The 23368-nt window shown below is 36.6% G+C and overlaps 1 protein-coding gene across 3 annotated transcripts in view; it reads right to left on the bottom strand.

The window, feature by feature from the left end:
- TENM2 (teneurin transmembrane protein 2) overlaps positions 1-23368 on the bottom strand; it is a 523470-nt gene that overhangs the window by 61383 nt on the left and 438719 nt on the right. For 2 of the 3 annotated variants that reach the window (XM_068417288.1, XM_068417289.1), the window contains 2 exons: positions 18225-18425; positions 16499-16711 (listed from right to left, as the gene is read on the bottom strand). In XM_068417288.1, coding sequence (XP_068273389.1) covers positions 16499-16711; positions 18225-18425 — 414 coding nt within the window. The remainder of the gene's footprint in view (positions 1-16498; positions 16712-18224; positions 18426-23368) is intronic. The other variant, XM_068417290.1, reaches the window with a different exon arrangement.

Genomic DNA, 23368 nt, shown 5'->3' with positions numbered 1-23368 from the left:
TATGAGCAAAAATCCCTTAATTTGGTACAGACCTTTGGAACCCCTTCAGGATGACAAGAGCTATACAGACAGGTGTATTACATTTTGCACCTGATCATCTTAAAGTATTAATAACATGGATTCCAATAAATGGCCGCACACTGTATGGTTTCAGACTACGGAGTCCAAACATTTCAGCTGTCCCACAGGAAAAATCAAAAGAAAGCACTGAAGAAAAAAAAGTAGTTTTTAAGAAGTATTGTGGGATAGTTTGGAATCAAAAAAGCCTTGATAACATATACTAAAAAGCTTCTCATATCCTTCTGGATTGCAGGAATCCTAAATCTTCATGATAGTAAAATATGCTTAAGTAGTGACAAAAAATAATGGATATTTGAATACTAAAATAAATATATCTCACATGTTTGTTAGAGACAGAATTTATGGAGTTTAAACATATACAAATATAAAGGATGAAATAATGCTCACAACATAGGAGCAGTATTCTGCCACATAGGCAACATACGTAAAACAAATTAAAATACACAAACAATGCATTCTGGGTTATGTGAGTATTTGTGTATGCTGAGCTGTTTGGCAGATGTGGGATAGAAAATGAATATTTCACTACATAAAATACATTTTATAAACATGCCTTTAATTATAAAGTGCTACGCATCCATTCTGTATCCCTTTTCAGCATACATAAACCTCATGAATATCACTCAGTTTTCCAGTTTTTATGTCTACCAACTGCACAACTAATAAAAGATACAGAAATAAAAACGTTGTTTTCACAAACAAACTGTTTTTAATCCTGCCTGCACAGACAAAGCGTAGGATAGCTTTCTTTTTATTCCTTCTTTATCTGCCTAAGTGATGAAGGAAAAAACCTCATAATCCTTCAAACATAGCCAGTTGCTTTGATATTTAAAATACTAAATAAATCTGGGAAACTGATTTTGATTTACTGGGGAGATCATCTTCACCATTTCACCCCCAAGAAAGCCAGAAGTATTTAATCTGCACTTGGAAGAAATCTGAAAGAGAAAAGATACCTTAAGCTCTGCTTGCTTTATATTAAAAATATTTACTATCTGGCAACTGATAGTACTGTTCCTCCCCTAGCCTCACTAGAAGTGACCTTAACGCTCTGGAACAAATACTTAAGTCTTCTGCTTACAGACAGAGTATTTCTTTTCCATTTCTCCACTGAAGTCATTAGAAGCACCAATGGGGCGTTTAACTTGGTTGCCTTGGATCTATATTTGACAGAGTCTTTAAGCCATGCTGGGACAGGCAGGATGTTATTAGTTATAATGGGACTGTTTGCTATGAGCACTTCTCTCCGGAGGAGAAACAATATCTAAGCGAGTTGGAGATGCAGCCAAGAAATCTAGAGATCGCTCCACCTCGGCTGCAATACGATTGTATGATCAATACATTGGATGAATCCACTTTAGTCACTTGTTCCTGTCAGGTGAAAAGGCGCACAACTACGTATTGTCATGATATTTGCTTCAGTTTTAAAAAAGAAAAACAGGGAAAAGCAGACTTAACATTATTAAAAACAAAGACCAGCCAAATTTCGAATAACAAAAAAACCCCCAAAACAACAACAAAAAAATCTGTTGCATGAGACATCTAAAGGACAGTTCGCTACAGTTTTGTGCAATATGTTTGCTCTTTGCAACACTGAAAATACAGCATGAGTAGCTAATAATATCTCTAAACATATCAGATGCATGTCAAGGAAATTTTACTTCTGTTTTCTATCCAGGTTATTAATTAGCCTTATTTATCCTCAGTGTTCAAATAAAATTATAACTCTGGTTACCGCACTCTGCCCGTTTCACATAATTTCAGCTGGGTATAGTATTATTTTTCACTTATTATCCATAGTTGAGCTGTTACCACATTTGAAGGAACATGTCAGAAACACACATTAATTAGGCTTTCCTTTAGACAATAACGATTTGTACAAAGCTGTGAAACCAAGCAGTATATAGCAGCCTTTCCCACTGCACAGCAATATTTCATCATTTTGGAGCAGAAAATGAGAAGTACTGCTCTCACTTCAACTGCAGAGGGCTTCCATAATACTGCACTCTCTATTCCCTGACTAGCTAACAGAAGAGCACCCTGCAACACCCAAATGTTAGCTGAAGGTGTCACACCTGAGGACTGCTGCAGTTTGTCTCCATTGAGTTTATGAGATCTCCACAGGTCTTAATCAAGCAAAGTGAACTTTGGAATGGCTTTAGGTTTCAGAGTAAATACATACTTGGGAATATATTCAATCAGGCATAGTGCATATCCAGTTTACTGTCATAACTTCTGTAAGCAGTTAGGAAGTTTTCGCAAGAATCCTTCTTAACTGGGTATCACTCACTGGAAAAACTATCCTGCAGTTCAATGACATCGCCTTTCTCCTCAAGGTACAAATCAGTAAACCAAGGACATTTAAGTGCGTTTTCCAGCCTGCATACCTGCTTCTCATTCTGAATGAAACAATTTACTAATTTTAATTATTTCTTAAGTTGGAATGAAGTTACCTAATTCAAGTAAGGGATCAGTAGCAGCAGCCTTGTGAAACATTATCTTTAGCAAACCTGTAATTTTTAGTCATCGGACAAAAAAAATACAAGCAACGCTGAAAAAAACAGACATCTTCCTTTTCACTTCACTGTCATTTGTTCCCATTTGAATGACATCCCACATTTTATAACATCTTTTTCTCAAGCAATAAAATACAGAAAATAAAATAAATAATTAAGATCTAGAGGCATGTTCTGCAAATAACTTTCTTAAAAGTTCCCATTTAATGTCAGTAGGAACATTCACCTTAAGAAATCAGACACATTATATACAACTTACTAGAAATTTTTAAAAATACAGTGTTTTACCTCAGAAATGCTGACAAAAATCCTTAGTACAGCAGGGGAAACTAACTATAAAGGTTGAATAAGCAGACGCAGTTTTAAATGGAAAGCAAATATGTTAAATTAGCTCAATACTGTAGAATAAATATTTCCCTTCACAAAGCATCTCATACTGAAAATTTTCCATGCAGTAACACTTTTAAATTAGGTAATAAGGATTTTAGGAATTCCATGGTGACTAGAAATACAAATACTGGTGAAAGAAGACAGATTTTACTTATCAAATTCTCTCTGTATGGAAGATTGAAAGATTAAAAGGACAGGAGAAATCATTGGGGTTTAATAAGCACTGCCTTCATTTTATTTTACCAAATTTCATGTGGTATGAAAATATTAACAATTTGAGGAGACACTTCAGTGTACCCACAAAGTTTGGTGTCCGAGTGATATCTCATATGTAATTAATTCTTTTGATAAAGGATATGAACTACTGTTTGAAATTAAGGGGAGGGCTGACCAATTTTGATTCACTTTTTTCTTCAGCATATAAGCAATCAAAATGGTTATACAATATATAACAAAAGATTCCAATGAAAAAATCATAAAATGGATAACCTCTACAGGCCCCTCCGGATTTTAATTAAGGAAAGCTGCAACTACAAGCTAATCCTTGAGCATCAGTATATATTTTTTCACTTCCCCTTCAGCCTTCTAGCCACATATGCAAGAGTAACACAGTATATACATTGTTAAGGCTTCTGGTCCATAGCCATTCTCTGTAGAGGAATCATGCAGAAACAATGAGTGCAGACCTGTTTACACAAGCTTAACAGTTTCTATAGTGTAACACCCACCTAGTATTTCCTTCAAGCAACTGTTGCCCTCTCAGCTTTCACAAACAAAGTGACCTTGACTCTGGTAACCCGTTCTCTAAATATGGAAGGCTTTCTCCATTCTAAATCAATATTTCTGACTTACTTTTTTGGGGGAAAAAAAAAAAAAGGTTCATTCACAGGGCACAGTGAAGATATATATGGATTGGCTTCATGATAAAGAATCAATTAATAACGATCCAAGGGAGGCAGTAACAAAAAGCATTTTTACCCCTAGTTTCCAAAGAAGCCAACAAAAAGATGCATTTGGTATAAAAATCTATGTCACTATACCCCCTCCCCGCCCCAATTCAACCATCTATTTACAATGCTGCATGGTGAGCAACATCAACCTTCATTTCATATTCCTAACAAACTCCTGTGCAGTGATTTTCTGTCTTAAGTCTAAAACATCTTTTCAATTTTTTCTGAAACAAGAAAAGGCATATTGCCATTATTTTTCCTGTAGTGTTCTCAAATTACTCTGAAAAAAATATGTAAGGAGTAGAATTAATCAGAATCTGCTAACATTTTAACAAATTCATACTGTGCTTTCACTTTTCAGCAGTAAATAATGATCTACAGCTTCCTGCTTTCAGTAATACTTTTCCTGTTCAAATGCAAGAGACTCTGCAATTTAAAAATAAAATAGGGAAGAGAGAGAGACACTCAACTTCCTTTTCTATAACTGCTTAATTCTGGGCACACTATCTTGCACTGTAAAACTGTACGCTATAATGCTAATTCCTCTATTAACTTCAGAGAGAGGTGATCTGTAGCCCAGCATATACAGATTTTGCCCTGCTTTATTAAACAGAAAGCAAAGAAGTCAGATCAGTTTATATTTAAAATGTGCTGAAAAGTTGATGGCACCAGGCTGCATTAGGAACTGAGTTCTGCTCTCTGATATTCCCAGTGGTTAAAACAAAAAGTCAGTTCTCTCATCTGTACTAATGTGTCTCTTGGTTTAGGAGAATCAGCATCTTCTGGGACATTTAGGGTTTTGTGTTTGTACATGCTGAATTTACAAAAATAACTTCAGTGCTATTCTTGAGGAAACTCATTCCACAAGCAGCTCAGCAATCCCTTTTGATTCCTAACAATTGGAAAATAACAGTATTTGAAGCAGTACTACTTTTAAGATCAATAAATCACCATGTTCTAGGTAAACATGTTATTCCTAAACTGATTTTTTTTTGTTAATTTGTTCTTTTGGATAATTGTCCTCTTAGTATTGTTTCTAGACTAAAATAACAACCTAGTAACATTTTTCATTACAAACTGATTTAGTTTTTAATTAAAAAGAATGGTTTTAAATCATGATTACACCATAACATTTTTATTTCTTAGATAAAAAGCTATTATCACTACTATTTCTTTTCAGAACAGGGACTGCATCTTGATGCACTGTGGTTCTTTAGCTCAGTTGTTCAATGCTGTGACAAACTGACTATCTGAAGGCAAATTAAAACCTATGTGGTCCAGATGCATTATGAATCTTACGCATTTGCCACACTCATGAATAACTTTACTCTTTCAATATCTCCCTAAAAAAAAAATCTCATCTGCAATTTTATAATTAACTGGAATGAATACAGAAAAGATTAATCTTTACTTTGTACGGGTTTCTGTAAAAATATACTAAAATGTTAAAAGTGTATATATTTTTCAATTATATGAAAGATTAACTACCAGCTCATGTAGTTCAGTGCACCCTAATCACTCCAGAACATTCAAGAAGAAATACTTAAACTTTGCAGCTATTTTGTATGGTATCTTATTTTACAGCATTTTAAAAGTGAGCCAGTCTATTGATGCCGAGTTGATCAATCTGCTCCACGCTGGACTGTTAAAAACTGCGAATAGAAACTAAAAATACAATGGGATTAGGAAAAAGCAGTAAACCCTGACATTGACTGGCAGTTTGTCAAAATTATGGCTCCCTATTTACAGAATGCAGGAGACCCACAGCCTTTTAAAAGGCATTGCACAACAGAGAAAACACAAATGACTTGGGTAGGACTTATGTGCCATTATGTAAGCTGGGTTTGAGAGAACGCAAAAATTGTTTTACACTTGAACATCTGGACTCACTGCATGGCTCCCAATAACCAATGAGACAGCACAAGAAAAAGCGACAAATCCCAGATGTTAGACATCAGTCATGGGCCATAGAACTGGCAGATAACAGTAAGGCGAGAGTAAAAGTTATCTTCTAAGTTTAGTAGAATGAGAGGGAGAAAAGATTTACATGGATAAGCAGACAACCATGTCTCCTCTGCCTAAATTTTCTTTAGGGATAATATTATGATCCATGTCACACTAAAGTCTTTGTGAAAGGAAAAGTCACTACTTTTCCATGGAAATTGCTTAACTATTTAAGAGAGGTACTTATTTAGAGTGAAATATTTAAGTCAAGTGTGTAGCAGCCAGTGCTAAGGGTCAGCTCTCAGATTTGAAAATGTTCAAGGAGACAGCTGGACCATGAATCCTTTCTGCTCTTGTCCTGTTACTGAATAAAGAGAGAATGAGGATAAATACAGTAACCTTCATTTCTCATGTCCCACTTCTCCTTCGGCTTTTAGTACTACGACTGTGAACTGCGGCTAGATGAGACACCGGTATTGCTCTGCCTCTATCTATCCCAGCATGGATGTGTTTTGAATACAACTGTCAGAAGGAGATGGACAGTTATATGTCAATCAATACTATATTACTGAAAAAACTACAGAAGTATGTCCTGGAAACTGCAGAAATGGAAACACTTAGTTACCATTTTCATGGCAGCTAGAAATCAGGTAATAATGACCCCAATATTACTCCAACTATCTCTACTTTCGACATACAGAGATGAACATGGACCATAACCTCAGACCTGAACACCTTCAAGAACACTCAGGTTTGTATTTAGTTCTTACATTTCAGTTCCATAAATGATGTTTGTTATTTCTTTCGGCAAACAAGATACACTACTTTATATGACTATTTCTGCTGGACAGAAAACTTTGCTTCTTTTTATATCTATAGAAGAACTATATCTAAAATGAAATAGACTGAGGCTACCTAGAGGAATAATCTCCAGAAGCGCGGTTATCCTAATAAGCATTTCATAAGCAGGTCAGAATAGGAATGGAAAGAAAGAACAAGAGAAAAGAGACGAATAACATAAATTTTGTAAAAACTTTGTTCAGTAAGAATGGCTCAAGATACCTCATAGCTGGTACCCTGAACAAGTCCTCATATTCAATTCTTAAGATCTTAGGATCTTTTAAAAAAGTGTCTTAGTAAGGGCTTTTAGCAAAAGAAGGATGTATCAAAATTCAACATCAGTGTGTATTTCACCCTCAGTGAGTAGTTACTGCACAAGAGATAACTGACAGTTTAAAGATAAAGCTTTCAATAGTTCCATTTTTTCCCCAAAGCCCTAAATAGATCACACAGCCAAATCCTGAACTGACACTTCAGAGATGCCTCAGAGACCATTTTTTCCTTTTTCTTTTTGACACTAATGTTTTTAATACAACATTCAACTACAAAAATATTAAGCAGAGAATTTCAAAAGCATCCAATATCTTTGGAAGACAAGCCTCTAACTTCTAATGCATCCTGCTGGTAATTTGATACTATTTAGGAATCGGAGACAAAACTGACAAGAAGCTGAAAAGGTAAAGCCTTGTGTCTGAATTGTTATTCCACAGAGTCTGCAGCAGTCAGGCAAAACACGTTTGGCTTTATTTGCATCTTCAAGCATGAAAGATTATGTGAAACTGATATTGAAGATACAAGAATTATACTTTGAGAATGTATAAGCAATAATGCAAGTGATTAAGGAAAAGAGCTTTAACAAGCAGGCCTCAAAAGGATGGGCAGATACTGTTCTCTTTTGTATTTGTTTCTTAGTAATAATAAATATTTTATATATATATACACACACATACACACATATATATATTTCTCAAGATCCGTTGCTACCTTTCTATCTCCATACAGCCTATGTCACTGACCTCTCGCAAGTATTCCCGTGTCTCTGTTGTTGTGTATCCAGCAACACCATGCGGTTCACTCACTTGCTGAAGCTGTGCTTGACACCACAGGGTACAAAATAATACAGAAAACATTATCTGTGGAAGAAGAGAAGATTGCCTCACGCTGTGAATACTCCTACGAACAGCAAAATCAGCTTTGCCCTTTCAAAAGTTAGATCAGCTGCCTGATTGTTCGCCCTACCCCTCTTTTTGTGGTCTTTTAAGAGTTCAAGAATTGGCCAAAAAAATCAATATAACTCATACAGAAGCCTCTCCAAAAGGAGAAAAAAGAAACGTGATTTTAGTTTGGGAAGCTATTCACCATTATCTCCTGGGTGCATCTCTGAAGACAAAAATGCAGGAAGCTTTGCTGAAAACACACTCATTAAATTTTTTTTTGGCTAGAAATGGAAGAAGTAAGGTCATGTTCTGTAAATATCCTATATACAGAGAAAGAAAAAAGCCACTCAAGTGTTCTGACATGTCACTGTGACATATTTCAATCATTTACAGGAAGTCCTCAGCAAAGAATGCAAACAGGAAAGTTCTTCCTCATGAACAAGCTTGCCTTTTAAGCCAAAAAAGATCCCCAGCTGCCCTGTGTAAATTCTGCAGATGAAAAGAAATTATGTTTCTAAACTCCCTGAAAGTCAAACCACTCTCACTGTATACAAATCTCTGCACAGAATATTTCCTTCCAAATATATATAATCAGCTATCTTGCTCAGCTATGATGAAGTAAGAGGATGCATACGGTAATTCTGGATTCCTTAGTGCTACAGAAATTGCTTAGAAAGTTTACTCATCCCTGATATAGAAAAGTAGCAAAGCATATTTTAGTTACTGGGATAGGAATTTACAAAGTTACAAATCAGAAACAAAAATTAGCATGAGATTCAAACCAAGAGCTATTTACACAGTGTGTAATCTGGGGACTTTACAGCCAGGAAATTTTATTCAGAAGTTTTGGAGGTGAAATAAAAGACACATTTACAAAACCAACAAAGCACTCCAATACGAAATGTAGTTGGAAAAGATAAAAGGCATTATCTTTCCAGGAAGAAATTTCTAATTGCCTGTTTACTGGGAACTCGCATCTTTACTGAAGCACAGTGATGTTGGGCTAGACGACCACTGGTCTGACTGACTAGTACATTTTCATGGGTCGGTTATAAAACATAACATGATATAACATAACATACATGACCAGAATGTCATTTTATAAGGAAAACTTCTACCTTATGAGTCTGTCTATGCTTGCATGATGGAAATGAAAATGTAAATTGTGCGCAGAGAATGACAGAAATCGTTGAGAATCTCTCAGATTAATTCATGAGGTATCTGCTACTCTTCTGTTTTGCTGAAGAAATGCACGGAGGGGGAAACCACCCTATCACACTCCACATGAAAGCTTGACACCACATACTTAAAAAACAGCATCACAGATGTGCTTATCAAGAAACCTGCTACCAGGTGTAAAGACAACAGGATAACTGTATTATACAGGTGAAGAACCTGAATCTGCAGACACAGAAACAGCCAATGTCTCTGACAATTGGTCATGTAATCATACATATTACCAACATATTTCTGTATAATCAGTAATGAAAAGTGGTCATGACCCAAACATTCTATGCATTTTTCAAATCAAATGAAAAAATGTGTTCCTTTCTCCACAGAGCATGCAATCTAAATTTCTATCATCGTTATTAGAGGTTTTTTATGCCTTGATAGATTATAAACTGCCACAGATTTATTTTAAGTTACAAGTGCATTGGAGAAGTCTAATATATCTAGCTCCTTCTAAATTGCACTTTGTCAGATACGATGGCTTTCCACTGTCTCCTCCCACACACTTTCCATCTCTCTTGAAAATTGCCTCATCTTTGAATCATTACCATTGTAATTACAAGACGAAAAGTCAGTAGTAGAAGAAAAAATCTTTGACACAAAGAGCATTATCATGGGACAAAAATATCCTACTGTATCCAAAGATAACACAATGCTGCATTATTAATGTTTCTATTGGTTATTGACTTCATGATAAGATATAAAGTGTAAAGATTTAAATTTTTACGTGGTATTCCTTCCAGTCTAAAAAAAATATAAACACATCAAAAAGCTGGAAAGGGTATAGTCATCCCAAAACACTCAGGGAAAAAATTTCTAGTGAGCTTCTTAGTAAAAACAGAGGTGGAATACTATCCATCTAGTGTTGCGCTGAGTGAGTCTTGGTACTTCAAGTATTTACCTATTGGGTGTAATATTTGCTCTTCATTTGGATGTTTCAGAGTGGCTCAATATATACATTGACAACCCATTGTTCTGCAACTACAGAACACATAGATTAGTCTCCTTGGTTGGATAAATGATCAATTCTACTTCTAAGAGCGGCATTAGATTCTTAAAGGGGATGACAGTACAAATCTTAACATAGGCCATTATAAAATAAGCTACTTAGAAGGAATGCTTCCTTTTAAGCTGATTCGAAATCAGACTGCAAGAGAGCTCATGTAGTTAAATGATTTCCTAGTCAGCTTTCTGCCCCAGGGCAGGATGAATTATCTCTCTGCTATTCCTGACAGACATTTGTCTAAATTATTGTTAAAAGCTCCATTGATGAGGATTCCACAACTTCCTTAGACAATCTACTTCAGTTTTTCATTTACTGTTACAAGGCTGTTGCTAACACCTAACCCAAATCTCCCATACTGTAACTTAAACTCCTTATCTTAATCACCCTGGACACACAGAGTCCTCCCTTTTTCCTGCACATTTTTACATATCTGAAAATATTATGTTATTTCTCACCATGCAGGTGATAGGATCGTGGTTCTTTCAAATCTTTCTTCTTTATTCAAAGACCTGAAAATATAGAAGATAAAGTATTCCAAATCCGTTATTTACTAAGGAACACGTCCTACCATTTTACACTTCCAGTACAGAGGCCAAGGACTCAGTGGAGGAAAGGGAGTGGCAGACCCTCACCTCTGGAGCTCGATCCTGAACAGCAGTACTGATACCAGACGGTTTAGTAAAAGTAGGCCACAGAGTAGGCCCTAAAAGGCCTGCTCTGTGTAACCTTTAGACAGAATCAATTTTTCTTTCAGTAATTTTCCTTTCAGCTAAAATAACTGCACTTTCTGAAGCTAACTGCATGTTTTGCAGACAGAGTCTGCTTCTAGGACTGATAACGCTTAAATTTACAGCTATCACTGACTCTTGCTTGTGCTTATTCTTAGAGAATCCAAGGTCTCTGTTAAATTCCTCACTAATTACAACGAAGGGCCAAAGATAAACAAGACTGTGAACAACGTCTTTGTAGTGTCTTAAATGACTTGATTCACAGCTCTGGCACCAGGAGTAGAGATAAATCCTGTAAGAACCAGAGCAGGATCTTCGCCTCGGAGCCACCTGCGTGTGTCAGCAGAAAGGCATCAACCACGCTTGCGCAGAAGCGGGGTCACACAGCGGACAGCATCACTATGGGGGGATCACGACCCCCAGAGACCACCAAAGACCCCTTCCCCAATTTAGTACGCACGCGCAAGGACATTACATATTAGCATATGCATAAGGTTTCTTGGAATATGTGGGCTTTACTCAGGAATTGTATGAATATTCATTTTTCTATAATGTATATAATGAGTGTGCTTTTGTCTCTCGGTGGACATGTTAGGTGGAGCGATCCCCCATGACCCTGGCGACGTAATAAAGTAATGCCTGCTCGTTCATGTTAAACCCAGAGTTAAGGAGTTTTATTCCCGATTTTGGTGACAGTACCAAGGCCAGGGAGCAGAGTCTGCAGAGATGCACACATCAGCCCTGCTTGCGTTCTGCTGAGCAGGTTCAGCTCTTATGGCTGTCAAAGGGGGTACAGTTTATTTGCATTGAAAATAAAAGAAAAAAGGAGCAGAGAAGATAAGAATTGTCCTGATTGTAACCTGCAGCACAGTATCCATATTATCAAATATTCCTTACTGCAAAATCTTTCCTCACTTTCTATCTGAAAGCAGAGTGCTTAACCTACATGTAATGTAGGACGTGAGGAGACAGAGCAAAGCTTTGGGAATACGACAGGCTGCCACAAAGAAAACCTCATATATCATCTTCTGGTGAGAGCTTACCTTACAAGATACAATATGTTTGCAGACTTTTAAATTTTACTCATAAATATTTAGGGTTAAATCCTGGTTTCACTTGTCTCTCAGTGAGATTTTTACCAATGACTTAATAACAGTCGTATTTCACGCTGCAGGGATATGAATTACAGATGGAATTACGCTTTTAAAATTGTATTTTTGACTGCTTCTTAAGTTCTCCATATATATCACACTGTCCTTAGTATACAATCCTGATAGTCTATATGAGAACACTGTCCACAACATTTAAAACCAACAGTTTTAAACATCCGATTATTATGTTCACTGAAAGTAACAGATCTGTTTTATAACAGCATGCTTTAACAACACTCAGATGATTCAAGGGAAAGCTAAATCCTCCATCTTAAAATTCTGGCATGAAATTGGTTCAAGATTTAGCAACTGCTATATCCTTAGTCTTTTGCTTTGTTATTAGTTTTCCAATATTTTTTTCCTCATCTAGATTACCCTCTATTATTTAGTTATAACTTCCTCCATAATTGCAATCAATGAATAGTAATCAGTTAATAAACATATCCTGACAGGTCTATTTTTGCACTGGGAAAGGATTAATTTTCTTTATCATCACTCCAGTAAGCAATTTTTCTTCTTACCTGAAGTAGCAAAGTAAAATGTAGTGCCTGGTGTAGAGTTCTGCTCTGCTATGTACAGTATTTGAGCAAGACCAGACAACACTCCTTTCATTTTCATATTATTTGGATATAGATTTACCAAAATCTGTGTAACTTGGAATTTGCATTCACTGATTTTTATGTGTAATTCTATTGCTGCACATAGATAAAAGCTGCTTTGTACAATCAGCTTGTTAATGCTGAGCTAATAGTGGCATTCTGGGAGACTTTTCAGAGTGTTTTTGTTAAAACGCAGGTAATGCAGGAAGAAACCGCATTTTTGCTAAATTTTTTGAGCTCAGATACTCAACGATGAAGTGCCAAAGAGTGTGCATTCTCTCAACTATCTATAAAGGCCTAATTTGATATTAAATAGAATAAAATATCCTGAATGAACTTGGATACCTGCAGGTTGCTATAATGATTTCTTTTCCACTGTCATGTGAATACAGCACATGAAACTGGTAAAGAAACACAAGCATAAGAAAATATATTTTGGTTTGTATATAGAAACCTGGGGGTTTTTCCTCACAAATTAGATCTATTCATTCTAAGTGGGCAAGTTTTTCTCCTGTCTTCAAGAGATTTCAGAGTAGGTGTAGCAATAAATGGAAATTCAGAGTAAATACACTCTCCTACAGGATTCACGGTTTTCTGATTGAAGTCCAAATGAGGAAATTCTCAAATGTCTTGTGAGGTAAGCCTGGCCATTCATTGCTCCTGAAGACCTAATATGGATACTCAACATTCAAACTATGTACAGGGAAGGGAGAGTTTCAACCTTTGTTCATATGGTATTTTACTCTGGTCCGGCCTGGCTCTGCCTTAGGACAAACAGACTGTGCAGTTTGCCAGGTACCTTTCAAACAGGCCTAAAACAATGGCTTTGGATTAAAAAAATAAAATAAAATATTTAAAAAAAAATTTTAAAATCAATGTTTGAATACATCAAATTTTCATTCCTGAATATTACCTTTTTAGGTGGACACCCCTCCGTAAGTAATTCTGGCATTAAATGGTCCATCAACCTTTCAGTTGAAAGCAAAACCATAAAGGGAGTACTTTTAAATTGAGTTTCCGTAAAATTTAAGTACACTTTAGTTCTTCACACTAACGTTTAAAACATCTTGAGCAACTCGTCTTTGTTCCAAAGTATCAGTCCACACTAAGGACAAATTTTCCAGTGGTAACTTCTAACATTTTTTGTACAAATACTGACAAATATCAGTTTTACCACCATAATCGTCTAAACTCTCTCTGTTTCAGCCCCATATAACAGGAATCAGTGGGATGAAGCTGAGCTGTCCCTCCGAACTGAATGCCATTTCTGGCATCATGTTTTGTGCTTTTGTAAATGGCCTCACAATCAGGCCTGATGATATGAACATATGAAAATTCTTACTATTACAGGCCTGTCACAAGAATATATATCTGTCTCCATAAAACAGGCAACTTATGACTGCACAAATTTAATATATGATGACTAGAAGAGCAAACCTAAATTTTTTTGTCCTAGTCTCATCTTTGCCACGGGCAGACCCACGTTAAGTTTCAAGGAAATCATTCTAATACACACCAAACAAAAAAAAAACACATGCATATTTTAATCACTTTAGCAGTGTCTCCATTTAGCCTGCATCCAGGACTAAACAAGAACCAGTTATTCTATCACCACAGACCCCTCCCCAGCTGAGAAAAGGAACTGGGAAAAGGAGGGAGACACGTGGGCTGAAATTTAAACAGATTTAATAAAATAAGAAAACCAATATCGATACTAATACAAAAGACACAACATTATACTCAGCCCATAGAGGGGTGGCAAGTTCCTCCAGGGATCACAACCACTGAGAAGAGAAGGAGAAGGAGCAATGGGAGGGGAGAGCAGAGCAAAGATCGCCCCCACCCCCAGCAGCTTTCCCATTTATAGTGACCCTGCCATTAATGTTACAGAATACACCTGTGGGCCAGCCTGGGGCAGCTGCCCTGGCTTTCACTGCTGATGGCCTTGATCACCATCCCACAGCTGGCCACAAACTGAAACAAAATGTAACAGAAAATGGATTCTATAAATTTTATCCCTGCAAAACCAGGACAAGCAGTATCACCCTTCCTCTGAAAAGAGGAACTGATTATATACATCAATAATAGGGGAAATATTTCACAGCTCTGAAAATTAGACTAAAAATCTCACTTCAGAGTTTACTAGTTCAGCTGGTAATATTCAGAATTCTTTTAAGATATCAGTACAAGGCATCCTTTTGTGTGCACAGTAATGAAGACTTTAAATACACTAATTACCTCTAAACATAGGCATTTTACTAAAAGATTATAAAGCAAAACAAGTTTTGTGCAAAGCAGCAACTTTTAAAATAAGCAATTATTACACAATTTAATGCAAAAGAAATTTATAAGGCATTTTGTAAAGATCTGGGAAGTAATATGAAAACAAAATGCCTGGATTAATGTAGCAGAGATATGTTGACACAATGGAAGTCAGAAAGCAATTGTGAAAAAACACTCTGCATCTATGCTGGTGACAAAGTGTTCAGTCATAAAAGCTTTGATTTAAGTCATATTAGCATAGTGTGGTGGAAGCGTGCAGCACCACAACATCAAAGGATATGCCCCAAAAATATGTATCTATTTTTTCTTTTTTTTTTTTTTTCTGCTCTCCAATAAGAGCATACTTTTAGTTTCCAACTCATGTGTGTATCAGAAACGCTTGTATATCCAGGGAGAAATCAGAGGGGAATGAAAAAGAAAAACAGCTTGAGGGATGCAAGAATCTCACCATACTTTTAAGTAAAGAAATAACAATTCACTTGTAATAGGACTGTCCCATTAGGGTCCCTGATTGCCATGAAAATCTCAATTGATCTACTCTTTTTCTTTGTTAAATTTACCACTTTAAGATAATTAAAACAATTTAACATTGGATTTGGACTCACTAGGTTTCTTTTAAGTTATACCTCACAGTCTTCCAAAAATTCTTCAGAGAAAAATGCTCTCGCCTGAATCTCACATTGTCTCAGCAGTGGGATACTCTTGTTCCAGATAATTTTGCTCAGGCTTCTCAGAAGAGATGCGACCACTCAGAATTTCCCATTTTTGATTACAGCATAAGGAAAATTACAATTTTTCCTTTGTTTTCAGTAACTTTACAAAATAATCCAAATATACTACCTGACTGCTTGGAGAGACAAAATAAAGAACTTCATTTAGAAGCAATTAATTCCTCTTCAGAATAAATTTTCAAGCACTGTAACTGAGAGGATAGAACATCATTGCTTTGTGTAAGTATAACCTTTTTGAACTTCCCAGGCTGACACATCACAGCTGAGATGCAATCGTGTTAGTCACAGCACTCTGCATGATGCCAACGCTGCACTGAGCAGCACACTATTAGGCAAGGGTACAGCAGCATGTGGCACTGCCACCAAGGCCCTCCCATGCTGGGATGGTCTGTACGCGAACACCATGCCCACTGTCACAGCACAACACAGGAGAACGCTAGGGAGCTATTTCTGTAACACCAGGAACACTTATTCCTCCACAACTTGACCCCTGCTCTCTGCGGTGATGGTGGTGATGTGTTTCAGATGTGATGTATAATAGCAGGAGAGCACTGATGCATCAGACCAGGAAATTAAAAAAGATGCCATTCACACAAAGGAATGTTTAGTTAAGTTTGAAAACCTTGGCTCAGAGGATGCTGTGATGGACCATTTGTTACATCTTTACTTACTTATGTTCATTTGCTGTGGAATTTGTGGTTGTTTTTTTTTTTCTCTACAAATCAGTTTATTACTGATTTTAAATGATTCCAAGGCCTCATCTGCACTTCACCCAACACGTTTTAAGTCAGAGATAATATTTGAAAGCACTAGGGTCCTTAAAGGAACAGCCTATTACAATACACAACAGTAACTATGTTTCTACGATTTATGAAAAGAAAGCAATATGTGCCTGTTTCGGTGCCTGTCGTTTGCCTACCAATGGTGCAGTGCTCCCCATTCCAGCCCTCTCTGCATTCACATTTCCCATCTTTACAAGTTCCGTGCTCCGTACAACGGGGATGACACACGCGCTGGTCACACGCCACTCCTGTCCACCCTTCTTCACAGCGACACGCTCCACCAATGCACACCCCGTGAGTGCCACAGTCTACAGAGCACACTTCTAGGAGAAGAAAAGAATAAAGATCACAGCTAGCTTACGCCAGCGGCAACGGGGGAGAAGCAGCAGCCTGGTCATGAAGGGAAGAGTGAGTAGAACAGGCACGCTTTTGCTGAAAATGTGTGCTGTCAAAAGCTGGCCTGTTCATATTATGATCAAAACCAGCATGTAACTTTTGCTTAAAACCAAACTAAATTATATTAAAAAGGTGTTTAAAAAGATCTGCTACTGTATGCTGGACAGACTGCTGTAGAGCTGCATCCTCTATTCAGATACAAACAGGTTTCAGCGGTAGCTTCCTCAACACCTGTCAGCAGTGCAGAGGGGAGCATGTAGCTCTGTTTTACTCAAACCTGGACCTCTGGTGATTTTGATACAGCTATTACTCACCTAAAACTCATTCAGCAGAGAATGGTGACAATTCAGGGTCACTTAGATTCTAGGAGTGATGGGTAAAAGACACTTTTCAAGAGAGAGATTTTGGAATCCTATTACTAACATGGTGAGTTATCCGGTGTCTCACTCCAAAAATTCTTCTACTGCGCTCTGCCAGGTGAAGTTGTAGAAAAGCAGAGGGGTCTTTTGCCTCATGCATCATCAAAGAAAGTGACAGTGAAACTCTAATTCATGACTTTTTCTGGCTGCTGATGCATGAAGCAGAAAAAACACATCTTGATATTCATTTCACTGGTGGGGTATTCTAAGTCGTTAATCTTAAGAAATAACTGAGTAAGTATGAAAACTGTAATTATTATTTTGAGATACATGCTTATGGCCTACAGCTCTGTCTCAAGGTTCATCTCACAATATAAATGCAAAATTCCCAGTGTTTTTTCCCCACAAATAGAACATTTGCTGTCTTGTCAAAATTATTTTTTTCTCTTTATCTCCTTCTGTTAGAATAATCAAGTTGTACAACTGTAGCTTTGGAGAGGATGAAATTTTTTAGCCTACACTTTTGTGTCTGCTTTTTAGTGTCTCTCGCTCTAAAACTATTTTTTTTAAATATTCCATGTACAAGTGAAAAGGGAAAAACACATTTCATTTGAAAAGAGATTTTCCTGTTCTGTGATGTTTTAAATAAATGAGTAGCACTTTGATGCACAGTAAAGCAAACCCCAAAAACGTACTTAGTTGTAGTGTTTTCCATTCACCTAATGTTATAAACATAGTTATAAATTACAGAAGTGCTCCGTAGTTACAATTTGTAATTACAGTTGGGAAACAGATTTGAAGCACTTAAGTAACTTTTTCAGTCCAAATGAGGGTCAGTATTAGAACGAAATACAAACTCCTAAACTGCATCCCCCTTGCCCCCCAGCTGACAGTCACAACTTATGTCACAAAAAATAGTATCAAAGATACATGAACACTTCTTCCCAACATAACTAAACAGGACCAAACATGTTCCAGACACAATCTCCAAAATTATTTACATTTCAAATTTGCCATACATATTAACTTTTTAACAAAATAGGACCATTATTGCAAAATCAGGAAGAAATACTTTTCTTACCAACGGAGCAGTCAGGACCCATCCAGTTGGGATCACAGCTACAAAGACCCGTGTCAGACAGGTAGGTACCATGCCCACTACACTGGTCTGGGCACTGGGCTCTGGGAAGCTCACAATTTATTCCACCCCAACCCGGGCTGCAGAGACATTCTCCATTCACGCAGACGCCGTGGCTGGAGCATGTTGGATCTAAGCAATCAACTAAAGAAGAAAAGAAAAACAATGTAGAGAAAGGTCAGTTCACACAATACAATGTTTGGAAAACACGTAGATGCATGCTCTGCAAAGTTTGTATCACTGTGATAAACAAAGCAAATTGATGTAGTTCTTCAAGTCATATTAACACCTGGCCTGAGAATGGGAAAGTGCAAAGTAATTCGTGCTTTACATTAGCTCCAAATAAAACAGGGTGTGACTGAACAATGAAAGCTTACTTCAGGAATGCTGTAGTGAAGAAGCACAAGGACGTAAAAATAACACTTAAGTATATATAATAAGAGTTCCACACATAAGCCTTCACCTAAGGACATTTCTTCTGAAATACATTGAAGTTCCAATGACTCATGTACTATATTTAAATAACAACAAAAAATAAAAAAATTAAAAAATCGCACATTTTAAAGGATATTTTTCTTTGGAGTATCTTCATCAATACTGCTATTATGACTATTGAAATGCTAAAGCATTGTGAGAATACCATCATGACATCCACTTTAAGTACCCAGAAGTCAATATATCAGTGGCTTTCAGCTTCATTTAGACTCCTAAACTATTCAGGCACTTCTGAACATTTGATTCGTGTTCCATTAGTAGCTGAGCTGTGAAACTGAGAGTCCTAGTTACTTCAACCTGTATTCTAACCAGAAGATAATTCCTCTTAAAGAAATAAAGAAAAACTGATATAGATACAATTAATCTTTTCTCACTCTAGAAACAACAGAATAAGAAAGTGAAAATAGTTATGATGGAAAATCATCCAATGAAATTTCACTTGCCATTTCAATCCTGATAAAGGAATGTTATGAGCTGTCTTTCAAATAAACTCTATCAGTAACATAATGGTTTTCCAAATTTTTATCTTATATCATGAATTTGTCTAAGTACACTATGCTCTACTGCAAATACCAACATAGAGGCTTTACCAGCTGCTTTTGCTGTGGAATTAAGGGCCAAGGTCAAATTCATGGCCTAAATAAAACGAATTCATCTCATGACTGGTAGATATTAGCTCACAACAGAAGGACCAAGAATGATTGGCATTCTCTCCTGCAGCTCTAGGAAGATCTGAGTTTATAATGAAAGCGATTTATCTCTCATCTTTTCCAAATTGATCCTTCTAAATTAAGGCAGAGACATTTTCACTCTACCTTATGTGAACAATACTTCATCTTGCAAATCTCAACTTTTCTATAAACATAGAGTCTTGTCAAATTATTTTATGTAGTTGCAGAACATTTAAAGTAAGTGTATAGATTAGATACAATACACAGGATTGAGGCAGACACATTTAGAGATGCAGTAACATGAGTTATCAGAATAGTTTTGATTTTAATTCAGATTACAGTAGTACAGGAATAAATTACTATAAAATTTGTTATAAGATTTTAATTTTAATGATGACACCGGCTACACTTTTTTTTTCTTTTCCTTTTCTTTTAAGATTTAATGTTTAGTTAATTGGACATGAAAATATTATAATGCAATTTCATATTTATAGGTAAACCAAGATTGTTTTGTGGTTCAGATAAGATCTGATAAATTCATAAATTGTTCTAAAATTATCCAGAGTGCTTGTCCTGTACTATTATTCCTTCTTGGTGCTTAACAAAATTAGAAACCGTCCAAAGTTTAGAATATGTCTTTCATACTATTTCTGTTGCACCCGAAAGACACAGAGCTGTGATAAAACAATCTGACTGAATAAAGAAATAAAGAATACAAATATTTAGACCAATTTACTTTTAGGATGAAGGTTATTTTTCCCCCCTAAATTCAGTCTACTTTTTTAGATGATGATATTTTAATGGAAAATTTAAAAGGGTAATATGTGTATAACATTGTATGTGGCAGGACAGCTAACTTCAGGAGATACTGATGAGTCCTAATGTACTCTCCATGTCATAGATGTATCAACTTCCTTCTCAAATGAAAGTACTAATGAAAGCAATGTGGAGCATATGAAAACCACCACCTTTTGCTACATAACTTAACTGTCTTTCCTCTATCCTGAATTACAGTAGTCATGCAGACAAGACTTATTTCTGCAGAATAAGCCTATCAGTGCCCCTAAGCCCCCAATCTTCCTTGTTTTAAAGGATAACACACTAACCACCTTTGTCCTTTGTTCTAGACATACATACTTCATAGCTGTTGTGTTCAATGATATGGGTAAGTAATAGCTTTCAAAGTTTAAATTGAAGAGAGTTTTTACTTTGATCCTCAGCTGCTAAAATTAGCATAGCGTGATTACCTGCAATAGAACTAAACTGACTTATGCTGCAAAGGTTCTGGCCTCAAGTCTTCAGAAGGGTTTACGGTGCTATTTAATAAGGATTTATAAACGGAGCTACTTTAGTGTTTAAACAAAGAACGCGCATTAGCAAGTACGTTAGACTTAGAATTCATAGCCCCTTGGCAGCTCAGATCATTAGAGCTCATTTAGTATCGGGCCCTCTGTAGATTTGACAAAAAAGGTACTGAAAGCAATTTATATCCCCCTAAGGACAAAAAAGGAGGTCAAGGAGTTTTCTGAACAATATGTACCACAAAGCCCCCAAAGAGCCATGAATTACACTTACAAAGTTAAATGTCATTGAAAAATGACTCGACCATGAACCTGACAAGAAAACCACCCTTAACTTAACCTAATTTGGCAATTTCACTCGTCTCCCCCCAAACCAGATTGAATGAAACCTGACAAATATGCCACTTCATCTTGTGTGCAAATTTGTTAATAGAACAACAGTGTTTATGCTGCAAAAATTGTGCATCACAAATATTGATTTTGGTGCCACTTTCATTTCAGGTAAATTGTTTGAACAATATGACAGTGATGAATATCAGAAATAAAAAGCTAACGGGAAGAAAAAAATGCTGCCCCACTTCTAATTCAATATCCTAGTTGGAAAATAGCAAATGAATCAACCTTCATCATTCCTTTTGGAAGCTCAGATCAACAGAGGAGATTTTATATATTATATATAAATGGGGACGTATTTATTTGTATCATTCTACCATTAGAATGGTAGAATTCTAATTAATGCAAAAAATTTAAATAAGATCAGATGACTACCTGCAACTGGAGACACACCACTTCATATTATACCTTTTTTACTGTAGCTCTTGAATTAATGTGAGAAATATGTACAGAAGAAATGGAATTTTAGCGTAGAAACATAATGGTTGGCTTTTATTTATTTGTAAATAAATTTATTGACTTACTTATTGCCCACTGATGTATGCAAAAGGTTATTTTAACCTTTCTTGTCATGTTATCAGCCCCTTCCAAGTTTGCAGTCAATACCTCCTGCCTTTGTAATCCACTTATCTTTTTAAGAAAAAACTCATCCTTTCAAGCACAGTGTTGATTAAATAACGTATATCCTTTCACCTCACATAGTAATTAATCTCCCCAAAAACTTTGTTCACTGACAATATTTTGTAGTGTTTCCCACTTTGGATGGCGTTAACACCTTTGCAAGAAGATATGCTCTAGCTTGTTCTATAAACCTCTGGAGTTGGTGATGCTTTTGTTGCACCCATTTCAAACATTCACCTGAGGATAAGCTGAATGAAGCACTACAAGAGCCTATTTCTCTTATAGGAGTGCTAGGGGATTCAAGATGTCTAGCCAAATATACCACAGCCATTCTAGACAACCGAAAGCAGAGAGAGAACTCCATGCAAGTATCTGGAAATTACAATCAAGATGAGAGAGGAACTGCTTATCAGGTAAAATTTACAGAATCAAATGAGAGAAAGATCATTTTACGCCATCTACCATAGTCTCTCTAATAATATGAGCATTTATACAACAACAGAAAACATGATGAAATTTATATAACTTAACTAGACTAAGCAAACCATTGCAGTTAGTACCAGAAAGAGAGCTTCTGCATTCCTGAGGAATAGACTGGATGTTACAGAGCATGCTATAAGACAGTCTTTTCCATCTTTGATTTTGATGGGAATGCTAGCTATAGCAAGGCATTTCAGATAATTTTAAAATATTTCCTATAATCATACACTCAGGGTGACCTGCGAACTATCAAGTCTAGCAGACAAAACAGAATTTTCCAGATACAGCTTAAAATGTAACCCATTAAAAATAGTGGAAAAACTCTACTGACTTCAGTTGAGTTCTGGATTAGAGCTTTAATAATCAGTGTCGTGAAGCTTTCCTGGAAGGAGACAACAGGAGTGAACTGAGGAAACAGTTGCAATGTTGGCAGTCCCACTAGTGAGGATCCTTGCCTTTTTTTTTTTGCTTTTAGCAAAATAAGTTCACTTAGAGTAATCCAAGATCTTGTCCTCAAGGTAATGACTGTAGTCCACGCCCAAAGAATAAAACCCTTAGTGGTTTGGGTCCCTGTAGTTTTCTTCCCTTTCTTTCCTGATAGGAGAAACAGCTGTTTACTACAGGGTAAGATAAAAATCGATACACGTGTGGACAGCTCTGCATCCCACTCAGAATACTCCATAGAAACTCTTTAGTCCTAAAACCATGCAGCTCCAGGCCTATCACTTTAGTTCTCAGACTGCTCCTCCTTTTGGAGGATTAATAAACTCTGGAATGTCACAGAATCACAGAATCACAGAATGTTAGGGATTGGAAGGGACCTCGAAAGATCATCTAGTCCAATCCCCCTGCCGGGGCAGGATTGCCTAGACCATATCACACAGGAACGCGTCCAGGCGGGTTTTGAATGTCTCCAGAGAAGGAGACTCCACAACCTCTCTGGGCAGCCTGTTCCAGTGTTCGGTCACCCTCACCGTAAAGAAGTTTTTCCTCATATTTATGTGGAACCTCCTGTGTTCCAGCTGGCACCCACTGCCCCTTGTCCTGTCAAGGGATGTCACTGAGAAGAGCCTGGCTCCATCCTCATGACACTTGTCCTTTACATATTTATAAACATTAATGAGGT

The sequence above is a fragment of the Nyctibius grandis genome, chromosome 22, assembly GCF_013368605.1.
Source record: "Nyctibius grandis isolate bNycGra1 chromosome 22, bNycGra1.pri, whole genome shotgun sequence".
In the NCBI taxonomy this organism is placed as follows: Eukaryota; Metazoa; Chordata; class Aves; order Nyctibiiformes; family Nyctibiidae; genus Nyctibius; species Nyctibius grandis.
The sequence above is the reverse complement of the archived record's forward strand: the minus strand, read 5'-3'. Positions and strand labels throughout refer to the sequence as shown.